This window comes from Geotrypetes seraphini, chromosome 5 (genome assembly GCF_902459505.1).
Source record: "Geotrypetes seraphini chromosome 5, aGeoSer1.1, whole genome shotgun sequence".
NCBI classification, from domain to species: Eukaryota; Metazoa; Chordata; class Amphibia; order Gymnophiona; family Dermophiidae; genus Geotrypetes; species Geotrypetes seraphini.
The window spans coordinates 46,140,914-46,162,714 of NC_047088.1; the positions used below are offsets into that span (position 1 = coordinate 46,140,914).

The following is a 21,801-nucleotide window of genomic DNA, read 5'->3' on the forward strand; positions in this document are numbered from 1 at the left end:
AAATGCAGAAATGTGGAAAAATTCAGAGACAGGGGTAGGGTTACCAGATTTTTGGGAACAGAAATCTGGACCCATGGCCCTGCCCCCAGGCCCGCCCTGTTCCACCCGGCCACGCCCCATTCTGCCCCGCTCCCTCAACCTGTTTGCTCATCATGACGGCATCTGCACATGCGCTAGTGTGATGCAATGATGCGTGTAATGCCACCGTGTTGCGTCCGCGCACGCGCAGATGCCGTCAGGATGTCGCTCGTTGCTAGCAGCTTTTCAAAACCTGGTCAACGTGCCAAGTTTTGAATCGTCGTCCAGACCCCCGGACATGTCCTCGAAAAGGAGGACATGTCCAGGGAAATCCGGACATTAGGTAACCCTGGACAGGGGGTCTTTGAAGGGGCTGCACTGGGTCCTGTCAGCATTCCAAGCTGTACGTCTTTCACAGACTTTTCATGCAATAAGAAACTGATCCCCAATATTTACTATGCTTATTTGTATTAAAAAAAACAACTTATAAATGCAGTTAAAAGGCCTCCTTAAATATTATAACCCTACCCGAATACAGTGCTGTAGACAGACAGCCAATTTCGGGTGGGCCTGTGCCCAAAGTGGGTAGGCATGAAATCTTCTCTCTGCTCCTTGGTGTCCTCAGATGGTGGGTATCCCCAAATTTGCCAACTCAGGATCTCCTCTCTGAAGGCCGCTAGAATTCCCTTTACTTGGCAGCAGCCATCAATGCCAGCATCTCACACGGGTTTAGCTTTGCACATGCACAGAATGCCAATGGCAGCTCCTGGACACTGTCACCAATTGCTGAGCTTGGTAGAAGAAAGTTTTGGCTACTTTTGAAAGAGGTTCTCAGCTGGAGGGGATTGGAGATACCTGTCAGCTACAGACAGGGCCGGTATTAGACTTGCTGGGGCATGAGGCAGAAATTATGAAGAACCTCCCCACTACTATCACACACCAATGGACTCCCAGCAAATATAGAAAAAGGGCTCACAAATGAGAGAGAAAAATAGGTAGGGAAAAATTGAACTGGCAACCACAAGAAGTTAAACTCTGCATCTAGAGCAACACTGGAGGAATAAAACAGAAATACATTTCCTTTTGTACTGAACATAATACAAAGGCATCTGTCATATACATTTCCCATTCCAGTTAGTAAATCCAAAATAAAACTTTTTTTTTTTTTTTTAACTTTTGTTGTCCAGACATTTTATTTTTCCATCACGTTGGTCCCAGTTTCTTCTTTCTGCTTTCCTGCCTACCTTCTGCAAATTCTCTTTCCAATAGTTGCTTTCGATTTGCCATTTCTCTTCTCTCGTCTTACACCTTTTAGCTCTTTCATTTAAAAAAGAATTCTGTTTCTGTCCATTTGGTTTTCACCCTCTCACCCTTCTTTTTACTTTTCACCTACCTATGAACTTTCTATCTCCTCTCTCACCCCCTAGCTCTACCATTTCTAAACTCACTCCAACCTCCCATTTCCTTCCATCTTTTAACTACTCCCTATTACCACATTTCTACCTTCTGCACTCACTATCTTCTTACTCATTTCTTTGCCAAACCCTTTGATCACCTCAACATTGCACCACCATTCCCAGCATCTCCTTCTTCTCCCCCCTCTCCATCCTTATAACCCAGCATCTCTTCCCTCTCCCACCCCACCCTCATGGCCTGGCATCTCCCTTTCCCTTCCAGTCCACTCCAACATCTTATTGTCCCTTCATCTCTCTCCCCTCTTGCCCATTCCATTTCCTTCATCCATATTCCAGTATTTCTTTCTCCCTCCAGTACTTCCCTTCCCATCCCCTGTGGTCAAGCAATTCCCTTTCTCTTGTAATCCTTCCTCCTCATCTACCTTATGGATGTCTTTGTTATAGGGATCACCAATATTGGCAGCAATTTACTCATGCTACTGCCCAGCCAATCCTGAAGCCTTCTCTCTGATGCATTCCGCCCATGCACAAACAGAAAGTTGTATCAGAAGGCATGGGAAGAGTCAAGGCTGAATGAATGAATCATTGCTGCTGCCAGCAACCTTTACAACAAAGACATGCATTTAAGTTGACAATGGGGGGGAGGGAGGGCATTGCACAATAGGGGGACCATGGGGGATGGGGGAAGGAAGAGAGATGTTGGACCATGAGGATCCACTTTGCCCCCAACCAACGCCGGACAAGTCAATGGATTCACCAGTACTGGCCCCTGTCTACCTAGGCCCATCTGTAGCTATGCCACGGCCCCAGTAAATTTTGTTGGATTAGATTTTAAGAAAGAAGGGGGTTTTTTTGCAGCTCTACATTTATGGAAACCTTTGTTGCTTGAAAATAAAACAAAAAAATTTCAGTTTGAGAACCCTTTTACATCTGGCTTGTACAAAATGGAGAGATTAAGGCTTAATGAATCTAAATTGTAGATTCCATCTGTAAGCAATTATCTTGATGCTGGAATTTAGATAGCAGAATTTGTAGACTAGTCTAGTCACTTAATTGCTAAATAAGATATTTTGATTCTTATGCCTCTGTTTTACAGTCACAGCTTTTGAAAGCTTGTTTATCCTACACCGTCAGGCTGTAGGTTGTTTTGGCTTTGTTAGTTATATTAAAGTAAAATACATATACTTTTATTTTTGTCTTTTGCTGTAAATTTTATTTTTTATATATTTTTCATTGTGTTTATTGCAAATTTTGCGTGTATTATATAATTCTTATTTTTTTAATAATCTGATTTATTCAGGCAAAATATGTCTCGGAAATAAAATAAAATAAAAATTATGGTTCTACTATCTACCATTTCAACAAGAGAAAGGTAAATAAGCAGTTGCTGAGAAGAAAACTTACGACTGATAAGAAAAAGCGCCATTGTAACAACTTTATTTGCTATAAAACGGATCATAGGTTTAACAGAATGGGCATGGTGCTTTAATTTTCATAATTTGCTTTTAGTTTGCATATTATAGGTATTAAAACCCAGAGTGCCAGCAGGAACAGCAGCATGCAAATGATAAGTCTGTACACGGTGAGAATAATTCTAAAAATGGGTTTCTAATTTTAGGTGCCAAAAACACCATTTGGAACTTATTCTATACAAAAACGTAGGCACCTAATTGTCTTCATAGAATACTAGCACAACAGGCCAAATATGAGGGTGGTTTGAAAGGTTTGGTAAAAAAGCAAGTTAAATAATGCAGTCTCTATCGAGGGCTATACACTTAGGGCTCCTTTTACTAAGCAGCGCTAGCGGTTTTAGCGCGCGCTTTACATGCACTACAATGCCGCACCTGCTAGACGCTAACGCCTCCATTGAGCTGGCATTAGATTTTACGCATAGCGCGTGCTAAAACCGCTACCGCAGTTTTGTAAAAGGAACCCTTAGTTCAGTGAATTTCCAGTTTTTTATAAGCTATTTTTCCTACGATACGAAAAAACCGAAAACTCGCTGGAATAAGTGTATAGCCCTCGATTGAGACAACATTGTTTAATTTGGTTTTTTTTACCAAACCTTTCAAACCACCCTCGTATACACCTATATTTTAGGTACAAGCACTATACCAGCCTTAGAGCTGATGTTAATGCTAGTAGTAGTAACCTAGATTGTGATAAATTGTACATAATTGCATAATTTTACATAACTGATCATCATTATTATGCACCCTGCCCATACTGTCCAAATGCCACCTGTGTGAACGCCCATCTGCAATGTATGCACCGCCGAATAGTGCAATGTACTTACAGAATACCATATAGCCAGAAAATAGTCATTAACGTCTGCTCTTGCCATTTAAATCTAGGTATAATTTTAAAGGATTACCCTCAATGGGGTAATTTTATAAAGGAGTTTTTGCAGGTAAATGGCCTTTTACAAATGTGTGTAAAAGTATGCACAGTGACAAGAATCCCTATACTTTGTGTTTATCAAGGGAATACTTGTATTATTGTCTTGAAAACAAGTCTCCTCCATGTAAAATTGCTCCCGCGAGGTTCTTCTTTTGGCATATTGCTCTTTCCTGCTTTTTAAGTATATTAATTTAAAAAAGATATTGGAGCAATCTTTCTCTTATTATGGTGAGCTTCCCAAAACCTACTATACCTACCTATCTACTACCCCCATAGCCCTTATGGCTAAAGATGGCACCTAAATGGCAGCAGAGTAGGGTTTTGGTGGGCAAACACATTCTACCATAAATGTAGTGGTTAGAGTGGCTTATGAGCCTGGGTCCTCCTCTCAATGGTTCACTAGCCCAGCCCCCAGGCTACTCTCGTAAGACACCTGTGTGCTGCTGTACCAGGCTTTCCCATACCAAGTGATGCTGTTCTAGAGACATAGTAACATAGTAGATGAAGGAAGATAAAGACCCAAATGGTCCATCCAGTCTGCCCAATCTGATTCAATTTAAATTTTTTTTTTTTCTTCTTAGCTATATCTGGGCAAGAAATGTGCTTGGGTTCCAACTGCTGAAGTCTCTGTCAAAGACAGATATATATTGTTTCATTTAGATCTTTATAGGGTGGGAGGGGGTTAGTGACTACTAGGGGAGTGGGGGGAGGGGGAGTCATTACTTAATCCCTCCAATGGTCATCTGGTAAGTATGGGTACCTTTGTGGCACGTCAATACTTCTAAAACAGGCCTAGGTCAAAACATAAGTTCCGTCTAGGAGGTCCTGGGAAAAGTTCAATTATCGCTGCAAGATGTCCAAGTCCAACCCACGCATAACATGCCTCCCCTACCTCTGGATGCACAGCGGGCAAAATGCCTTGCTAGATGTCCAAAAAGTCAGTTTTGAAAACTTGGACGTCCCGATGATTAGGAGGACGTTCAAGTGCTAACTTATGATGCTTTGTGGACATCTTTAATTTTTGATTATGAGCTCCATAGGCAGCCTGTTCTAAAATGACCCTCAATGGCTCTATCTTCAAATCATGTTGCTGCTGCTAACTGTATGTGATGCAACCTAATGGCATATTTACCAGACACAACAAAAGGAGTAAGCCTTTTTACCTCCTTAGAGTCTTCTAAAACTCCAATCACTTGCCTGTTCATGGATAATGTTGGAGAGTTCCTTTACCATCTCTCTGAAGTTTGTCTTTAGGTCTTCATGATATTCTACTTGGTCCTCTTTAATAAGACGCTCATTTAACTCAAGTGCAAGGCTACAGGCCTGTATGAACTTCCTGTGAACCAAGATAACAACTTCAAAAGGGGTTGCTGCGTTAGCCTGGTGTATCAAAATGACAGATGCAGGTGTCACTTTATAGCAATTTATTGAGGCATGACATTTTGAGGTCCAGGGTCCATTTGGATGGCTGCAACATAGCATCTCTCCCTTCCTTGTACAGGAATAGGAACCAACCTTCTCCCTACCTCCAGTGGATAGCACAGAACAGAAGATGCCCTGAATTTCCTGTTTGTGAAATACTGCAAGGCTAACTTTGCAAGTAGGAAACTTAGGACCTTTTCTATTATGTACTACCTACCACCATTGACAGCAGAAGGAAAGAGGAAATAAGTCTATTTATGCTATGTCTGCAACTAGTCTGGAGGGTGCAGGATGGGAAAGAGGAGGAACAGTAGCAGAGGGAAAACAGGAAGTCAAATTTTGTACTGTTTGCCATACTTGCTGAGTACTTGGTAAATAGGTTTGGCCTTCGGAAAAGGGAAGAATATGGACAACTAGTCATAACTTGGAAGAAATGCAAAGAGTTTAAGGGAGGGGGTGGAGATGAATGTGGGGAAATCTTTCTGGGGAATGACACAGAAACACAGATGTGGAGGACATGAGAAGCAGGCAGGAAGAGTCTTCCTGGGGTTAAAGTAATGCAGGAAGAGCTTTCTAGGAGTTGGGAAAGAAAATGTAGGGAGGGCTTTCTAGCTCTGGGGGAGAGGATGATGGTGAAGCTTACTGGAGAAGAGGAGACTGAAGATCAAACCTGAGATAGAGAGGTAGGGGATGAAGTGGAGGGAAAGAGGACCCAGTATGAAGAGGCAGGGGGTGAGGAGGAAGAGAAGGGGTGAGAGGATCAGGGTTTGAGGGAGAGAGAACCTGAGATGAGCTGCAGGAGCCAGAGCAAATGGGAGAAAGGATCCTGAATTGAGAGGGTGGAGGAGGGTAAAAGTAGTAGTTACTGTGTAGAGGGAGAAAAACGGAAGGCTCATAATAATAATAATAATAATAATAACTTTATTTTTCTATACCGCCATAGTCAGGCGACTTCTAGGCGGTTTACAATGTAAGAAGGCTGGACATTCAGCGAATAACAAAGGTCTTAGTACAGTACAATGCTAATACAATACAATAAGTCCACATATAATACAATACAGTAAGTCTAAATACAATACTATACAATAAGTTTAAATACAGTACCGAACAAAGAGTCTAGATGCCGTACAATAGTCTAAATGGTAAACTTACATATTAATTGGAGATCTAAGGGTAATGAGTGTCTGAAGGATTTAGAACATCCATGAGGGGGGTCTTAGTGGGGGAGGGGACCGTTTTAGTCAATGAATTTAGCGAATAGGGTGGCTTTGATCGATTTGCGGAATGTATTATAAGTCATATTTGGTTCGTTTATGTGGTTTTTCAGCCAGGTTTGCTGTCTGTTCGCTTGGAACTTAAAGGTTCTGTCCAAGAAGGATTTGTATCTGCAGCCTGTAGTCTTTGGGTATGCAAAGATGTTTTTGTTTCTGGTCGTTCTTGTGGGGTTGTGTAGGGTGAAGTGAGTTTGTAGGTATGAAGGTGCTAGTCCCCAGGCTTGTTTGAAACAGGTGCAAGCGAATTTGAATAGAATTCGCGCTTCTATTGGAAGCCAGTGCAGCTTTTTGTAGTAGGGGCTGATGTGGTCGTTTTTTCTAAGTCCGAAAATTAGGCGAACGGCGGTGTTTTGTATTAATCTTAGTTTTTTTATTGTTTTTTGTGGGATGCCTAGGTAGATGATGTTGCAGTAGTCAAGAAGGGATAGGATCAGTGCCTGTACCAGCAACCTTAATGATGAAGGGTCAAAGAATTTTTTTATGGTTCTTAGTTTCCATAGCGTATAAAAGCATTTTTTCACAAGTGAGTTTGTGTGGTCAGTCATAGTTAGGTGAGTGTCAAGAGTGATACCCAGTATTTTTATGTTTTTGGAAATTGGGTATTTGTGGTTGTTTATTTTTATCGATGTTTTCGTAATTTTGTCATTGGGACTAGCCAGAAAGACTTTTGTTTTCTCTGCGTTTAGTTTTAGTTTGAAATTAGTGGTCCATTTATCGATTTCGGTCATTGTGTTTGAGAGATTATCTACAGTTTCTTTTGTGATGTCGTTTAAGGGTATAAGGATGGATATGTCGTCCGCATAGATGTAGTATATTAAATTTAGTTTTTGTAGTAGGTGACCTAAGGAGGCGATATAGATATTGAAAAGTGTGGGGGATAGGGGGGAACCTTGAGGCACGCCTGAAGGGTTTTTCCATGGTTTAGAGTAGTTTCCATTACTGATTACTCGGTAAGATCTGTTTGTTAGGAACTCTTGGAACCATTTCTTTGCCTTTCCCGAGATTCCCATTGCTTCAAGGCACAGTAGCATGATTTCGTGGTCTACCAGGTCGAACGCGCTGCTGAGATCTAATTGTAGGATCAGTGCGCTTTTGCCTTTGCTAAAGAGATCATAAAGGTGGTTCAGCAAGGAGGCTAGGACAGTTTCTGTGTTGTATCCTTTTCTGAATCCTGATTGGTGTTCGCTAAGGAGGTTAAATTTGTCCAGGTAATTGACTAGTTGAAGGTTGACCAATCCTTCCTGTATCTTTGTGAAGAGGGGAGCGATTGACGACTTGGGAAGATATTGAGAGGCAGGGAATCTAGGAGGATAACAGAGCAAAAGAATGAGGAATAGAAGAGAAAATATAGAAAAAAAGAGAAGAAAGGAGGAATAGGGAAAGGTGAGCAGCAGGAAGAGAATAGGAAGATGAAAAAGAAAAAAGAAGGAGAAAACAGCAGAAAGAGAGAAGGAAAAAAATATTAACATATCTAGTCTGAGGGAAAGTGATAAAGGAAGGAGAATGAATTGAAAGAAAAGAAAGAAGACAATAGAATGAAAACAAAACAAAATAAAAAGAACAGCAACAAGATCAGAGAATGAGAAAAGAAAGGCACTGACCTAAATTCAAGTCACTGACACCAAAGGTTGGAAACTATTTTTATGTGATAGAGAATATTAATAACTCAGTGTAAAACATTGTAGAACCCAGATCAATGTCTCCCACATAGAATTAATGTTAATAACAGAGGGATTTTGTTGGACGACTTGAATTTTTATCAGGTGAATTTTACTGTACACAAGACATGGCTTTGTACTAGATCTGAAAATATATTTTTATCATAATGTTGCACAGTCTACCAGATGTTCTTGGCTGGGTTTGGCACTCAAGAGTCCTTCCCAAGAACATAGGATATTCAGAGGCATCAACACAGGATGGGGCAGTTCCAAACAGCAGAGCCTTCTGTAATTGACAGAGATTTTTCAAGGCCCAGAGTTCAGTTTTGGTTCCAGGTCTTTTGATATTGCTCTAAGACAGTGGTCTCAAACTCAAACCCTTTGCAGGGCCACATTTTGGTTTTGTAGGTACTTGGATAAGGTGACCATACGTCCTGTTTTCAGATCCCCTGTCCCGTTGTCCCCACACACAGCTTCGGGATGCCAAAATGTCACGTTTTCAGGGACAGCGTCCCGAAGCTGTGCGCGGGGACAACGGTATAGGCGATCGCTTCCTGACCCTCCCCTGCTGCACCAAAAAAAAAAAGCCTCTCTCCAGGCCCGATTTACACTTCCCCTGATCCACCGCTGCTTCTCCTCTGCTTACCTTCCTGCCACTACTCGCACCTGGAAGCCTTCTTCCCGACGTCAATTCTGACGTCGGAGAGGACATTCCGGGCCCGCCAATCGCTGCCTGGCTGGCCCGGAACGTCCTCTCCGATGTGGGACAAAGGCTGGAAGGTAGTGAGGGGACATAGGAAGGAGGGATGAAGGAAGGAGAGAAAACGGCAGAGAAGGGGGGGGGTTGTAAGTAGAAGAAAGACTAGAGAGATAAAGACCTGGACCAAAGGGGAAAGACAGGAGGCAGAAGCAGGACTTTGGGAGGTGCAGAAAGAGGGTGAGAGCCCCTGAGGAAGAGCAGAGAAAGGCAAGATCATAACAGAGGGAGAGAGAGAGAAGGAGACCTGGAACAAAGGTACAAAGGAGAACTGACACTGGATCTGGGGGCACTAAGGATATAGGAAGGAGGCACTGGGGACACTAAGGACATAGGAAGGCAGCACTGGGGGCACTAAGGACATAGGAAGGGGGCGCTGGGGACACTAAGGACATAGAAAGGGGCACTAAGGACATAGGAAGGAGGCGCTGGGGACACTAAGGACATAGGAAGGAAGGAGGGAGGGAATAGAAAGGGACAATTGTTGGGCCTGAGTGCAGAAAGATAGGATGCACAGTCAGAAGGAAACGCAACCAGAGACTCATGAAATCACCAGACAGCAAAGGTAGGAAAAATGATTTTATTTTCAATTTAGTGATAAAAATGTGTCATTTTGAGAATTTATATCTGCTGTCTATATTTTGCACTATATTTGTCTATTTTTCTATAGTTACTGAGGTGACATCATTGAAAACCCCCCAAATATACATGATAATTAATATTTTCTCTGCGTATAGGGTGCTTTTGTGTTTTTTAAAATTTTATGGTTACCATTATGAAATAAGATATTGTGTGTACATGAAAAATGTATGGAAGAAATTGGGGGCAGGGCTAGGGTGGGATTAGGGGTGGGGCTAGGGCAGGATTAAGGTGAAGCTAGGGCGGGATTGGGCTAGGGCGGGACTGAATATTAATAGATGTCCCGTTTAGATGAAAAAAATAAATGGTCATGTTATACTTGGAGGGCCTCTGAAAAAATACAAGTAGTTAATGTCTTATTAAAGAAATGACAATTTTGCATGAGGTAAAACTCTTTATAGTTTATAAATCTTTCCTTTTGGCTAAGTCTTAATAATAATATTGTAATTTATAGCTAAAGAGACATATGATCAAGAAACTATTATTTTATTTTTGTGATTATGTTAAATATACCAAGGGCCTCAAAATAGTACCTGGCGGCCGCATGTGGCCCTCGGGCTGCGAGTTTGAGACCACTGCTCTAAGACGATATCAAAACTTAACACTGTCTTGTCTATACTCATTCCCCTTTCCCCAAATAAACATTCTTCTCCATTGCAGCACTATGTTTCACCCAATGGGTTTCTTCAGGGAGTTTCAAACCAGATCTTTTATCCTGAACCATGATTAGTTGTATTTGATTAATTATGAAGCATCGTCTCATTAAGTTTATTTGAGAAGGAAATGAGTATTTACCCTTCCTTCATCAGCACAACTAATTTCAGATAAGTATTTTTTGCTTTGTAATTTTGTTGAATAATAATTTGTTCAATTTTGTTATTGTTGGAATACAGTGGTTTGATATTTTTGAGAGGAGTTTTTTTTCTGGGTACGGTGATGAGTCTTTTCCAGTCGCCACTGACTACATTAGTAGGTGACTGGTATATTTCTGCATATTTTTCATCATGGGAGAATCTTTGGACTTTTCACCCATTAACATCTGCGCCTGTTAAGATTACAGGAAAGTGTAGAGAAATGCTCAAGAGAATGTATCTGTCAGCACTGAAGAATGTTGGCTGTTTGGCTTTAGCTTTGTGCTTTTCAATAAAGCTGTTGTTGATTACGTCATGGGGGGGGTGCGTTGCCTTCGTGGGGGTTTTAAACTGTGTTTGATATTGTAGACGCCATTGTTCTCGATGACTGCTATTGCGATGTAAGGGGAGTTGAATTCATTTAGGCTCCCCTTCTTGTGTTTTGTTGGGCAGGTTTATTGTGGTCATTTTGAGGACTCTTTCTTGCTCTACGCGCTAAAGGTCAAACAAGTTCCTGCTACTGATGAAGTTACGAAATGGAGTTCTGTTGGGCAGCGAATATTGACTTTGGATTCAGATAAGTTGATTCTGAATTATTTTTATGATTTTATTTCGTGAGCTGTGAAAATGAAAATTGAATAAAAATTGAATAAAAAAGAGGGGAGAATTTGAAAATAAGTTTGTTTACTTTTTCATACTATTTTTTCACATTATACACTTTTTAGAGAATTTGTGTAATATTTCCCCCTCTTTTTAAATATAGGGCTCCTTTTACAAAGGTGCACTAGCGTTTTTAGCGCACACACCAGATTACCATATGCTAGCCGAGAAACTACTGCCTGCTCCAGAGGAGGCGGTAGCGGCAAGCACATGCGGCTTTTTAGCGTATGCTATTCCGTGCGTTAAGGCCCTAATGCACCTTCGTAAAAGGAGCCCATAGTGATTGGGTCTATTAGCCTTTTCAGTTTCCTATATATACACTCATATATATTTTTACCAAATTTTCCGTTGAATTGACAATTTAGGGTTTGATAATTTTGGGTTTTGTTTTTGGCCATTTTTTTGGTATATCCTTCTTATTTAAATATAATTCTTTTTTAAGTAAACGGTTACCAGGCGGAATATTAATAAAGACGATTTTGTGCAACTCAATCACCCGGTGTTATTAGTTAATTTGGATTTGTATTCGACTGGGCATAGTTTCTTAAAAATGTTTTTTTTCAGAAACACACTGATTTTGCTTGTTGATTTTCTACCACGGTTTCAATTGTGGGGGTCCTATCAAATTGTGGTTATAAGCAAATGATACTTTGGCAGATATTCCGGTGTATCATGGCTGCTTATTTTGCTGTGTCTTTCCTTGTGGCCAGTCTGTGCGATCTTTTTGCAACCAGTGGCTAAGATTGTCAACCATCTCTTTGGCAAATGGCACTTGCTGTCATAGGATGTTTTATTTTTATTGCATTTATTATTGCCAAGATAGGTCCCTTCAGTTTCTTTCTTCAGCATCCTTTTCCACATCTAGTGCCACATTTTTGATTTGACGGTTTTCCTTTGTGCCACTTTCTCAAATTCTCACTTGTTCTTTTCCGTTGACCTCTTTGGCTTCTTTGGTCTTAAGTAAGCCTTGTTGATTTGCTAGTTTTAGTGCACCCTCTTCATTGTTAGTAATGTAGGCAGCCAAGCCTCATTTCTCCTCTCCTATTGTCTATACCAGTGGTTCCCAACCCTGTCCTGGGGGATCACCAGCCAATCGAGTTTTCAAGATATCCCTAATAAATATGCAGGAGAGAGAGAGCTGCATATAATGGAAGTGGCAGGTATGCAAATCTCTCTCATGCATATACATTAGGGATATCCTGAAAACCCAACTGGCTGGTGGTCCTCTAGGACAGGGTTGGGAACCACTGGTCTATACCACCTGCAGTAGTCCTTTTCCACCTATGCTGTAAGGAAGATAAAGCTTGTCACATCACAGCAGGAGTACTTCGCGTGGTTGATGATCATGATTTTTCATGTTTTTTGATCCCAGGTTTCTAGCTCTGCTTTAGTCCAATTTATAATTCCTGCACTGTATCTGATGACACTTAAGGCCCAGAAGTTGATGGCCTTGATGGAATCCCCACCATTGAGTTTCCTAACCCTTCTAATGTATTCTTTGGTGATTGTGTTCTTTATCATATGTCTGAGGTTATATGCCTGTATATTTGTAGGCTCCTTCACTTTCTAATCCCTTGGTGATCTTATTATGGGGCATTTCTATGCCTTCAGTGTTGACCATTTTTATAGCTAGGGTGACACATTTGTCTAATCCAAATTCCACAGTAATATTGTCACTGAAAATGTAAATATTTAGTAGAATTTTGATTTCCACTTGTGATTTTCCATAGAGCTTCAAATCATCCCTGCACAGCAGAGGTGAAATTTTGAGAGATGTTCTTCCAGTCTTCTAGCCAGTATGACTAACAGTGGAATCACAGCGATCACAAACAACAAAGCTAAGAGTCTCCCTGGAATAGTCTCTTTCTTGATATCCGTCTAATCCAGTGTCTCACAAACTTTCCAGCCAGCGGCACACTAAACCCTGTGCCCTGGCTGGAAGGCACCCAGAAATGTGCGGTTGTCGACGTGATGTCATTGCATCGACATCCGCGCCTGCGTGGAGGCCCATCTGGCTGCGACATGCTTCGGTAGAGGGATCTGGGAGGAGGAGAGACGCCAGTGTGGAGGAGAGTCATCTGCGCCGGCTGACTGCCTACAGGAGCCACACAGTTTGCGATACACTGTTCTAACCCCTTCTTCATTACCAACTGTCAGTTCTGTTTTCTGCTGACTCATTGCTTTCTGTATAGTTTCTGGTATTTTCGTTCAATAGGAAAATGGAACTGAAAACATTAGAAACTTATTATTTCATTATTATTATTATGGTATTTAGTCTTTGCCTATCTTTTCCCCCCTTTTACAAGTATTTGATGTTGGGTGAATTAGGTCTATTATAGAATATCAACGGAGTTCTTTTTTCTACTTGATTATATTATGTAAACCGCTTGGACCAGTAAAACGATCAAGCGGTATAACAAGATTAATAAACCATAAGAGGTTTTTAGCACCGTCCGGCACGCTGAATGCTCTGCGCTGCTCCAACTGTCAGAGCTCCTATGAGCATCGTAGCAGTGAAGTGTATTCCACACGCTGGTCAGCACTAGAAATCTCGTCCGCGCTTTTATAAAAGTGTGTGTGTGTGGGGGGGGGGGGGTAATGCCTAAAATATGTGCCTTCAAGTATATCTTATGGGAAGATAAGCCCCACTGGTCATCAACTTTTAAGAAGCAATCCCCTTTCCTGATGTTATATCCTCCCCCTCTCTTTCTCTCCATTTGTTTTTAATGATGTAATTATTAACTTTCCATTCCCCCTTCCCCCTCAAGCTCATGTTCGTACTTGTAATTTGTCCATTTAATGTTCACATTTCCCCCTCCCCTTATAATAATTTATTTTTAACCTTTCATTTTTAACACTGTAAACGGGCCAGGTGCCCATCGATGGTCGGTATATTAAAATGAATAAACTTGAACTTGAACTGCTTCCCCTTCTCTCAGGGTCCACTTGCTCATTATTTATTTATTTCAGATTTCTTTTATACCACCTTTCCTAACTAGCAGGTGAAAGAGGTGTGCATCACTAAAATTCATTTGAAAATGAGAAAGGAACTACAATCTTTTAACAGGAATGTCACATTTATACTAGGACTAGGCACAGTTATTATCTGCAGGGGTGTCCAACCTGTGGCCTGAGGGCCGCATGCGGCCCCGTGAAGTATTTTGTGCGGCCCCGCTCGAGGGCAATGCAGTGTTTTCCTCTGCTGCCCCCAGGTGTTTACCGTCTTGCCGGCTCCGTCCTCTGTCTTGCTGCAGCGTTTGCGTGTTTGTGCAGCCCTAGAAACATTTTTTTCAGTCAATGCGGCCCAGGGAAGTCAAAAGGTTGGACACCCCTGATCTAAAGGATAATGTGAGAGAGGAAAAAGAAGGCCAGGTTGAAGGAGGGATAGAGAGAAAGGCAGTGGGATGGTAATGCATTACTGGCAGTAGGCGGAGCAAGTGTCTTATATCAATTCACCTGAAAACTGTTAGCCTTACTCTAACCCCACTGTACCTTTAAAAGAATTCAGAAGCTCATGAAAGGGGGGCTAATCATTTGAACAGGACAGAAACAAGTGGCATCAGCCCTATGCCAAATACTTTATTTACTTGAAAGAATAAAAAATATTCCCTATTTAAGTAAAACAAGAAATGGCCTCTATATGTTCTCATGGAGTCATTATTTTTCATCTATGAGTATGAAGTATATTGTGCAATATAATATCAAGTTTCAAGTTTATTATAAATTTGATTGATCGCTTATTCAAAATTCTAAGCGATGAACACATCAGTAAAATTACAAAATTAAGGGGGCAACAAAACAAACAAAGAACTAAACCTTACGAAACATATTGAAAACTAACTTTACAAACATATTAAAACAAGAGGAAAGGATGGGAAATGAAATACAAATTGTTGCTAGGAGAGAAGACAATTATGGTAAAAAATAATAGGAAGGGAGAGAACAATGAACCTCAGAGAAGTTATGGAGTTGGAATGAAACTCCTAGTCAAGTTTTCAAATTATCAAATGCATCCTTAAAAAGAAAGCTTTTTAGTTTGCTCTTAAATTTATCCAAATTGTTTTCTTCCCTTAAGTAAATAGGGAGGGAATTCCATGTTTGAGGGGCTGTGACAGAAAAGATGAAATGCAGCTGTGTGTTAATAATTTTAAGTGAGGGAATAACTAGTAAATGTTGATCATTGGACCTCAGTAGTCTAGTTGAGGTATAGGGAATCAGTCATTTATAAATGAAAGCCGGAGTCTTGTATAGCAAAGATTTGAAAGTAAGCAGACTTTAAATTTATACATTATAAGGTGCACGACTGGGAGCCAGTGCGCTTTCTTAAGAAGAGGAGTCATGTGATTGAATTTCTTAGCTTTATAAGTTTAATTGTAGCATTTTGAATGATCTGTAGATTACCTGAACATGTCCTTTAGCTCATTCACTTTTTTACTGGGATATTTGCTGGACTGGCTGTCATGTAGAAAAGCTCTAGCATAAGCCAGTGGGCCAGCGTTTACCTGAAAGATATAACACATAAAGGAGCTTAGATTTAGTTGTGAGAAGCAGCACAAATATTTTCTTTCATAAAATTAAGAAGGGATACGAAGTCGCAAAATACAGATCCTTTTAAAATAGGACCAACCTTTTGTGAGCCCATGTGATGCCAGAATCATGGATTCTACTGCAGAGAACTCTGGACTTGTGAAACTACGGTACTGTCAAGCTGCCGGGTATGAAATTATGAAAGAGACACTGTTCTTTGTTTTTCTACCATGTATGTGCAATGAACTCCAATTTATGTAATCAGATAGCCTGCTTCCAGTGTTCAAGTATTTGCATACAGCATTGATCACGAAGACTATGACTATTTATTTTCTGCGGACACAATGGGCTCCTTTTACTAAGCTGCGGTAGTGTTTTTAGCGCATGCTCAGCGGAAAAACTAACGCCAGCTCAGTGGAGAGAGTGGTAGAAAACTGGAACGCTCTTCCGGAGTCTGTCATAGGGGAAAACACCCTCCAGGGATTCAAGACAAAGTTAGACAAGTTCCTGCTGTACCGGAACGTGCTCAGGTAGGGCTAGTCTCAGGGCACTGATCTTTGATCAGAGGGCCGCCGCGTGAGCGGACTGCTGGGCACGATGAACCACTGGTCTGACCCAGCGATGGCAATTCTTATGTGCTAAAACCGCTAGCGCAGCTTAGTAAAAGGAGCCCAAAGACTTTCTTTTATGCCACAGGCTTTTTTTTTTGCCAGTTTTTTCCTTCTACAGATTATGCCCAAGACACTGAGGGGCATACCATCTCAGTGCTGCCAATCAAGGCAACACCCTAAGACTCACAGATTCTTTGGGACATGGGATTTTCTCATCTTCTTCTCCATTGTGGTCTTCTTATCTTTAGAACAACACAAGCAGCTCACCATTCCGAGGACTGGGTTGGCTAGAGCCAGCATAAGGAAATTAATCCTGACTTCTCCTAGAACAGCTGTCATTTCCTGGAGCATGACCCAGGAGCAACATCTTGCCTGCCACAAAAAGACCCTATAAACTGCTTTCATCAAGCTGAGCTGCCAAACAGCATGAGCCAAATGCCGAGCCACCCATATGGGCAGCTCGGCATTTAGCTTATGCGGCTTTGTAAAAGGGGGGATTTTAAAAAAAACAAAATCCCCCCTAGTGGGGGCATTTTCATGAATTGACATCCAAGATAAGTTTCAGCCTTTTGATTACTTGGGACTAGTATTTGGATGAACACATATAGATTGATTGCAGATATGAGATTTTTTTTCACGTGATATTTAAAGTTACACTTTTCAGTTCTTCACAAATAATCTGAACACTTTAGGGAGGGCATTGTGATGTAAGGAGAGCAATGCAAATGATCTACTTTTGTGGTGGCATTTTGATGAGTGGTTCGTACTTGGGTGAGTACTTACTTAAATCCTTCCCTCACTTTATAGAATGATTTCTAATATATCATCAGATTTATGTCTTCACTCAGACCCATATTCTATAAATGGTGCCTCAAGTTAGGCGCTGGCAGGTGGCCTATTGGCACCTAATTTAAGTGGGAAACACTGTTTAAAAATGAGTAATAGTGGTTTTTTAAAAAAAGGCGCATGCACTGCGGCTATGAAGGCGCTTTATGACGCCTAACACCACTGTAGGCGTGGCTAAAGCCAGAAGAGGTATTAGGCGTTGTAAAGTGCCTCCATAGCCACAATTCACATGAAAGGTAGGTGCTGGAAATGTAGGCCTTGAAAACCCTGGCCTAAATTTCTACACCTTTTACAAAGCCACGATTCTATAAATGGTGCCGTTGCGTGACCAACACCATTTTTTTAGGCAGCTGCCGACGGTGCCATTTATAGAATCCGGGCCTCAGGTTTCTTTTCTAAAAATATACAGGACAGGTCTGCGCTTTTGGGATTCATTGCAAATTTAAAAATCAGGGTTCAGGCCCTAACATTTGTTTGAAATGTCAAGCTTTTATCAATGGCGGCTGTAATTCTATATTCAGTAGTACACCGTATCCCCTTCCCTATCATCTCTTTTCCTGTTTTCATGAGATTGCATTTTCTACCTGAAAATCAAATCAAATCTCTACCCAAATCTTAAAGATTTCATCATCAGAGCTCTTCCAACAGCAAATTTCCAGATAGATCTCAAAGAACATTTTTCATAAATATTAAAAAGGCTAATAAGTGGAGAAAAATACCTCTGTAAAAAACCGCACAAACCACAGGCACACAGCAACACGGTTGGAAGTTTATTATCACACTCACGGGTCAGTACAAAACTCCACTTATCCAAACAGAACTCTCTGTTTTGGCAAAACAGACATTCCATCAGTCCTGCTTCAATTAATAAATACAAAGTATATTCAGAAGCTTCAAAGTCATATGAAGTAATATTAGAAACTTATCTTTCAATTAAATTTCATACAGCACATGTGACGTTCCATTCAAATTGACATTTTTTGACCTGTGATTTTTTTTTTTTCTTTTAACCATTTATTTACTAGTCTTTCTAATATTTAAATAAAATGTTCTTTGAGATATATTTGGAAGTTTGCTAATGGAAGAACACTCATAAAATCTTTTAAGATTTGGGTACAGATTTATTTTACTCAAGATAATTTTATTTTCTATCCTCGCTTTGCCTATTACCTTTCTAGTCTTTGTTTTCATGCTTTGAACAGTTCTTATGACTTGTTGTAAATCACCTTGATGTCAGTCCATGAGAAGTAGAATGCAATCGTGATAAAATAACAAATAAATAGATATTGTAGTGTCAGGCTTTAGCTAGGGATCACGGACTTTGGCCCATTATATACAGTATGTTTCTTCTGTCTGGTCACTAGGGGGTCCTTTTACGAAGGCTCGTTAGGGCCTTAACGCGCGGAATAGCGTGCGTTAAAATGCCGTGCACGCTAACCACTACCGTCTCCTCATGAGCAGGCGGTAGTTTTTCAGCTAGCGCGCACATTTATCCGGTACGTGCGCTAAAACCACTAGCGCACCTTCGTAAAAGGAACCCTAGATGTCAGTGTGTAATGTCTACGATTCCCTTCCCCCTCTCCCTCCCTTCCCGCCATGCAGCGCGATTACTAGGCCAGCACATAAGTCTCCTGTTAACCCTGAAATCCCTGGAATATTAATACGGTGTTATTAGAGAACATGAATGTCCTTGATATTGGAAACTGCCTAGATTTTAGGCTATATATAAATGTGTTAAATAAATAAATATAAAAACATAAGCGTTACCATATTGGGACAGACCAAGGATCCATCAAGCCCAGTATCCTGTTTCTAACAGTGGCCAATCCAGGTCACAAGTAACTCTCAAAATCCCAAAAAAGTAAAACTGATTTTATGCTGCTTATCCTAGATGGATTTTCCCAAGTCCATCTTAATGATGGCTTATGGACTTTTCTTGTAGAAAATTAGCCACACCTTTTTTAAACTCTGCTAAGCTAACTGCTTTTACCATGCTGAAAAGGCTTGATATAATTCTAACTTGAGAATGACATGGGAAAAAAATGTTTCCTTGTCCCAGCGGGGGCTCATTTTCCCATCCCAGCAAGTTCTTTTCCTGTCCCTGCCCCATTCCTGCAAGCTCTGTCCTCATACGCACAAGCCTCAAACACTTTAAAAGTATAAGTGTTCGAGGCTTGTGTGGTTAAGGCAGAGCTTATAGGAATGGGGCAGGGACAGGGACAAAACTTGTGGAGATGGGACGGGGACAAATTTGTCCCTGTGTCATTTTCTAATTCTAACCTTCACGGTTTCAAGACAGCGTATTTGAATACATTTCTACTGAATGTTTTCATTTCACTGCACATTTTCAGCTTAGGCAATCACAGCTGGTTGACAGGATACTCCTACACACTTAATTAGAGACCCAGCACCAAGAAGAAAGTATATATGAAGGTCTTGGAAGAATTCCAATTAAATTTAAACAGTGTATGCAGCAGATGGCTTGACTGTGCTGGTTAATTATTTCTTTTAAATAAACATGCAATAATCCTAACTTATTGCTGCTTACGCATTACCTGTACTGAGACGCAGCCCTGCAATTTCAACTGCAGCTGGATCATGTCAACCTCAACTGGAGAGCAAAGTTTCTGCAGCTCTGCTGCTTTGTCTTTTATCTCATTAGTAGCAACGTCAATGGGTTTCAGGTCCACCTGATGTTCGTAATTGACTGGTATCCTCTTTTTGACGTACGGAAAAGAATTTGAAGCTAAACATTTAGCAAACAGAACACAGAATTTGTAAGCATCCAACAGAGTAGGTTACAAGCTCTTACCACGATATCCCTGTTACACTGAAACTAGTATTTTCTTATATAATGAAAAGAGTCAGTGGCGTACTTAGCATATGTGACACCCAGGGAGAGCCCATCATTTTTTGACACCCCCCCATCTGTATGAAAACATGATTTTTAGTAACAATCCACACGTCACACATGAATACCTAGGAAAAGGCAGCATCTTACATATTGCAATGAGCAGTACAACATCAATACACCCACTGTAAACCTAAACAAGCCAGACTAGTACAGAATAATCTTGCAGTCAATCCTAACAAAAAACCATGTCTTTCGAACATACAGAACACCTTTCGCCTAGTATGGAATATGTAATCACAAACTAACCCTTTTTACAAAACTGTAGTGTGGATTTTAGCTACGGAGGTAACAGCTCTGACGCTCCTAGAATTCTGAGCATCAGAGCTGCTACCACCGCGGCTGGCGCTAAGAAACGCTCCACAGTTTTGTAAAAGGGGGGATAAAATAGAAATACATAGACAAAGGTTAAATTGAACCAGCAAAAAGCTGGACTCTGCATACAATGCTCCACAGAAACAGTTACACTTGTCTCCTAAAGCAATAAATAAATAGAAATTTTTTTTCTACCTTTGTCTTCTGTGGTTTCTGCTTTCCTCATCTTCTTGTAACTCTCTTCCTTCCTTACACTGTCTGCCCTCTATCTTCCCCATATGGCATCTTCTCTCCTTCCATGCCCCTTCCAGAAACTATATGCCTCCCCCTTCCATCTCTCCTTTCACCCCCATTGGTCTGGCATCTCTCTTCTCTCCTTCCCTCTCCCACACCTCTCCTCTGCAATCCCCTTCCCTTTTTTCCTTCATTTTCCTTTTCAATTTATTTTCTGCATCTGTCTAGATTACATTCTTACTACCCTCTCATCAATGTCCTTTTTTACTGTCTACCTAAAGCTTGTCACCTCTTTCCCTCACCCCTTCCAGTATCTAACTCTATCCTCGTCCCTCAATCCAGCATGTGCCCTTTTTTCTTTCTCCTCCCCACTTCCTTCCAGCGTCTGCTCCCCCTCTCCCTCACACTTCCATTCAGTGGCTCCCCCTCCTCTCTCCCACACTTCCATTCAGTGTCAGTCTCTCTCTCTACCCCTTCCCTCTACTGTTCACCTTCTGTCGCATCCCTTCCAGTCACTGCCCTCTCTGCCCTTTCCATCCAATGTCTGCCTTCTCTCTCTCTCTTCCATATGACTTCTTCCTTCTTTCTATGCTCCTTTCATAACTATCTATCCTGTGCCCCTTCTCTCCTTTGTACATGATTGATTTCAGCTCTGCCACCTCTCCATTTTTTTCTCTCCCCTATGCTCTGGCATCTCTCTCTTCTCCTTTCTTTCCTTCGCACCCCACAGTCTGGTATCTTCCCTTCCCTGATTCTCTGGCATCTCTCTCCTTTCCTTTTCTTCCCCTCCCCCTCCATGCTCTGACATCTCCCCCTTCCTTTTCCCTTAGTCTGGAATACCTTCCTCCTTCCCTCCAAGCCCTGGCATCTCATTTCATTCCCTCCCTCATTTTCCTTCTCCTTCTCCCTCCAGCTGGGTACAGCAACACTCTCCCCTGCAGCTCTGGACTTCCCCACACCTGCTCCCCCAAAATTGCCGATGCTTCGGTTACTCTTCTTTCTTCCTCCCTCCCCCCACGGCACCATCAGCTCTCACTCCCTCTAACTCTTCCTGCAGCAGCCACCCACCTAGGCGGAAACAGGAAATCATTGTTGCAGGAAGAGTTCCGGGGCAGGCCGAGGTTAGAAGTGTCCTCTGATGGATACAGTGCCGCGGCTGCCATAACATTTAAAATAATAGCAATCCGGGTGGGGGGGGGGAGTGGGAGCAGGTGTGGGGAAATCCGGAGCTGCAGGGCCAGCGTTAGAGGGAGTGAGAACAGG

The 21,801-nt window shown here is 41.4% G+C and overlaps 1 protein-coding gene across 8 annotated transcripts in view; it reads right to left on the reverse strand.

Annotated features, from left to right (window-relative positions):
* DOCK11 (dedicator of cytokinesis 11) overlaps positions 1-21,801 on the reverse strand; it is a 247,141-nt gene that overhangs the window by 8,206 nt on the left and 217,134 nt on the right. For all 8 annotated transcript variants that reach the window (XM_033945546.1, XM_033945543.1, XM_033945542.1 and 5 more), the window contains 3 exons: positions 19,634-19,824; positions 15,496-15,596; positions 5,031-5,169 (listed from right to left, as the gene is read on the reverse strand). In XM_033945546.1, the coding sequence (XP_033801437.1) occupies positions 5,031-5,169; positions 15,496-15,596; positions 19,634-19,824 (431 nt within the window). The remainder of the gene's footprint in view (positions 1-5,030; positions 5,170-15,495; positions 15,597-19,633; positions 19,825-21,801) is intronic.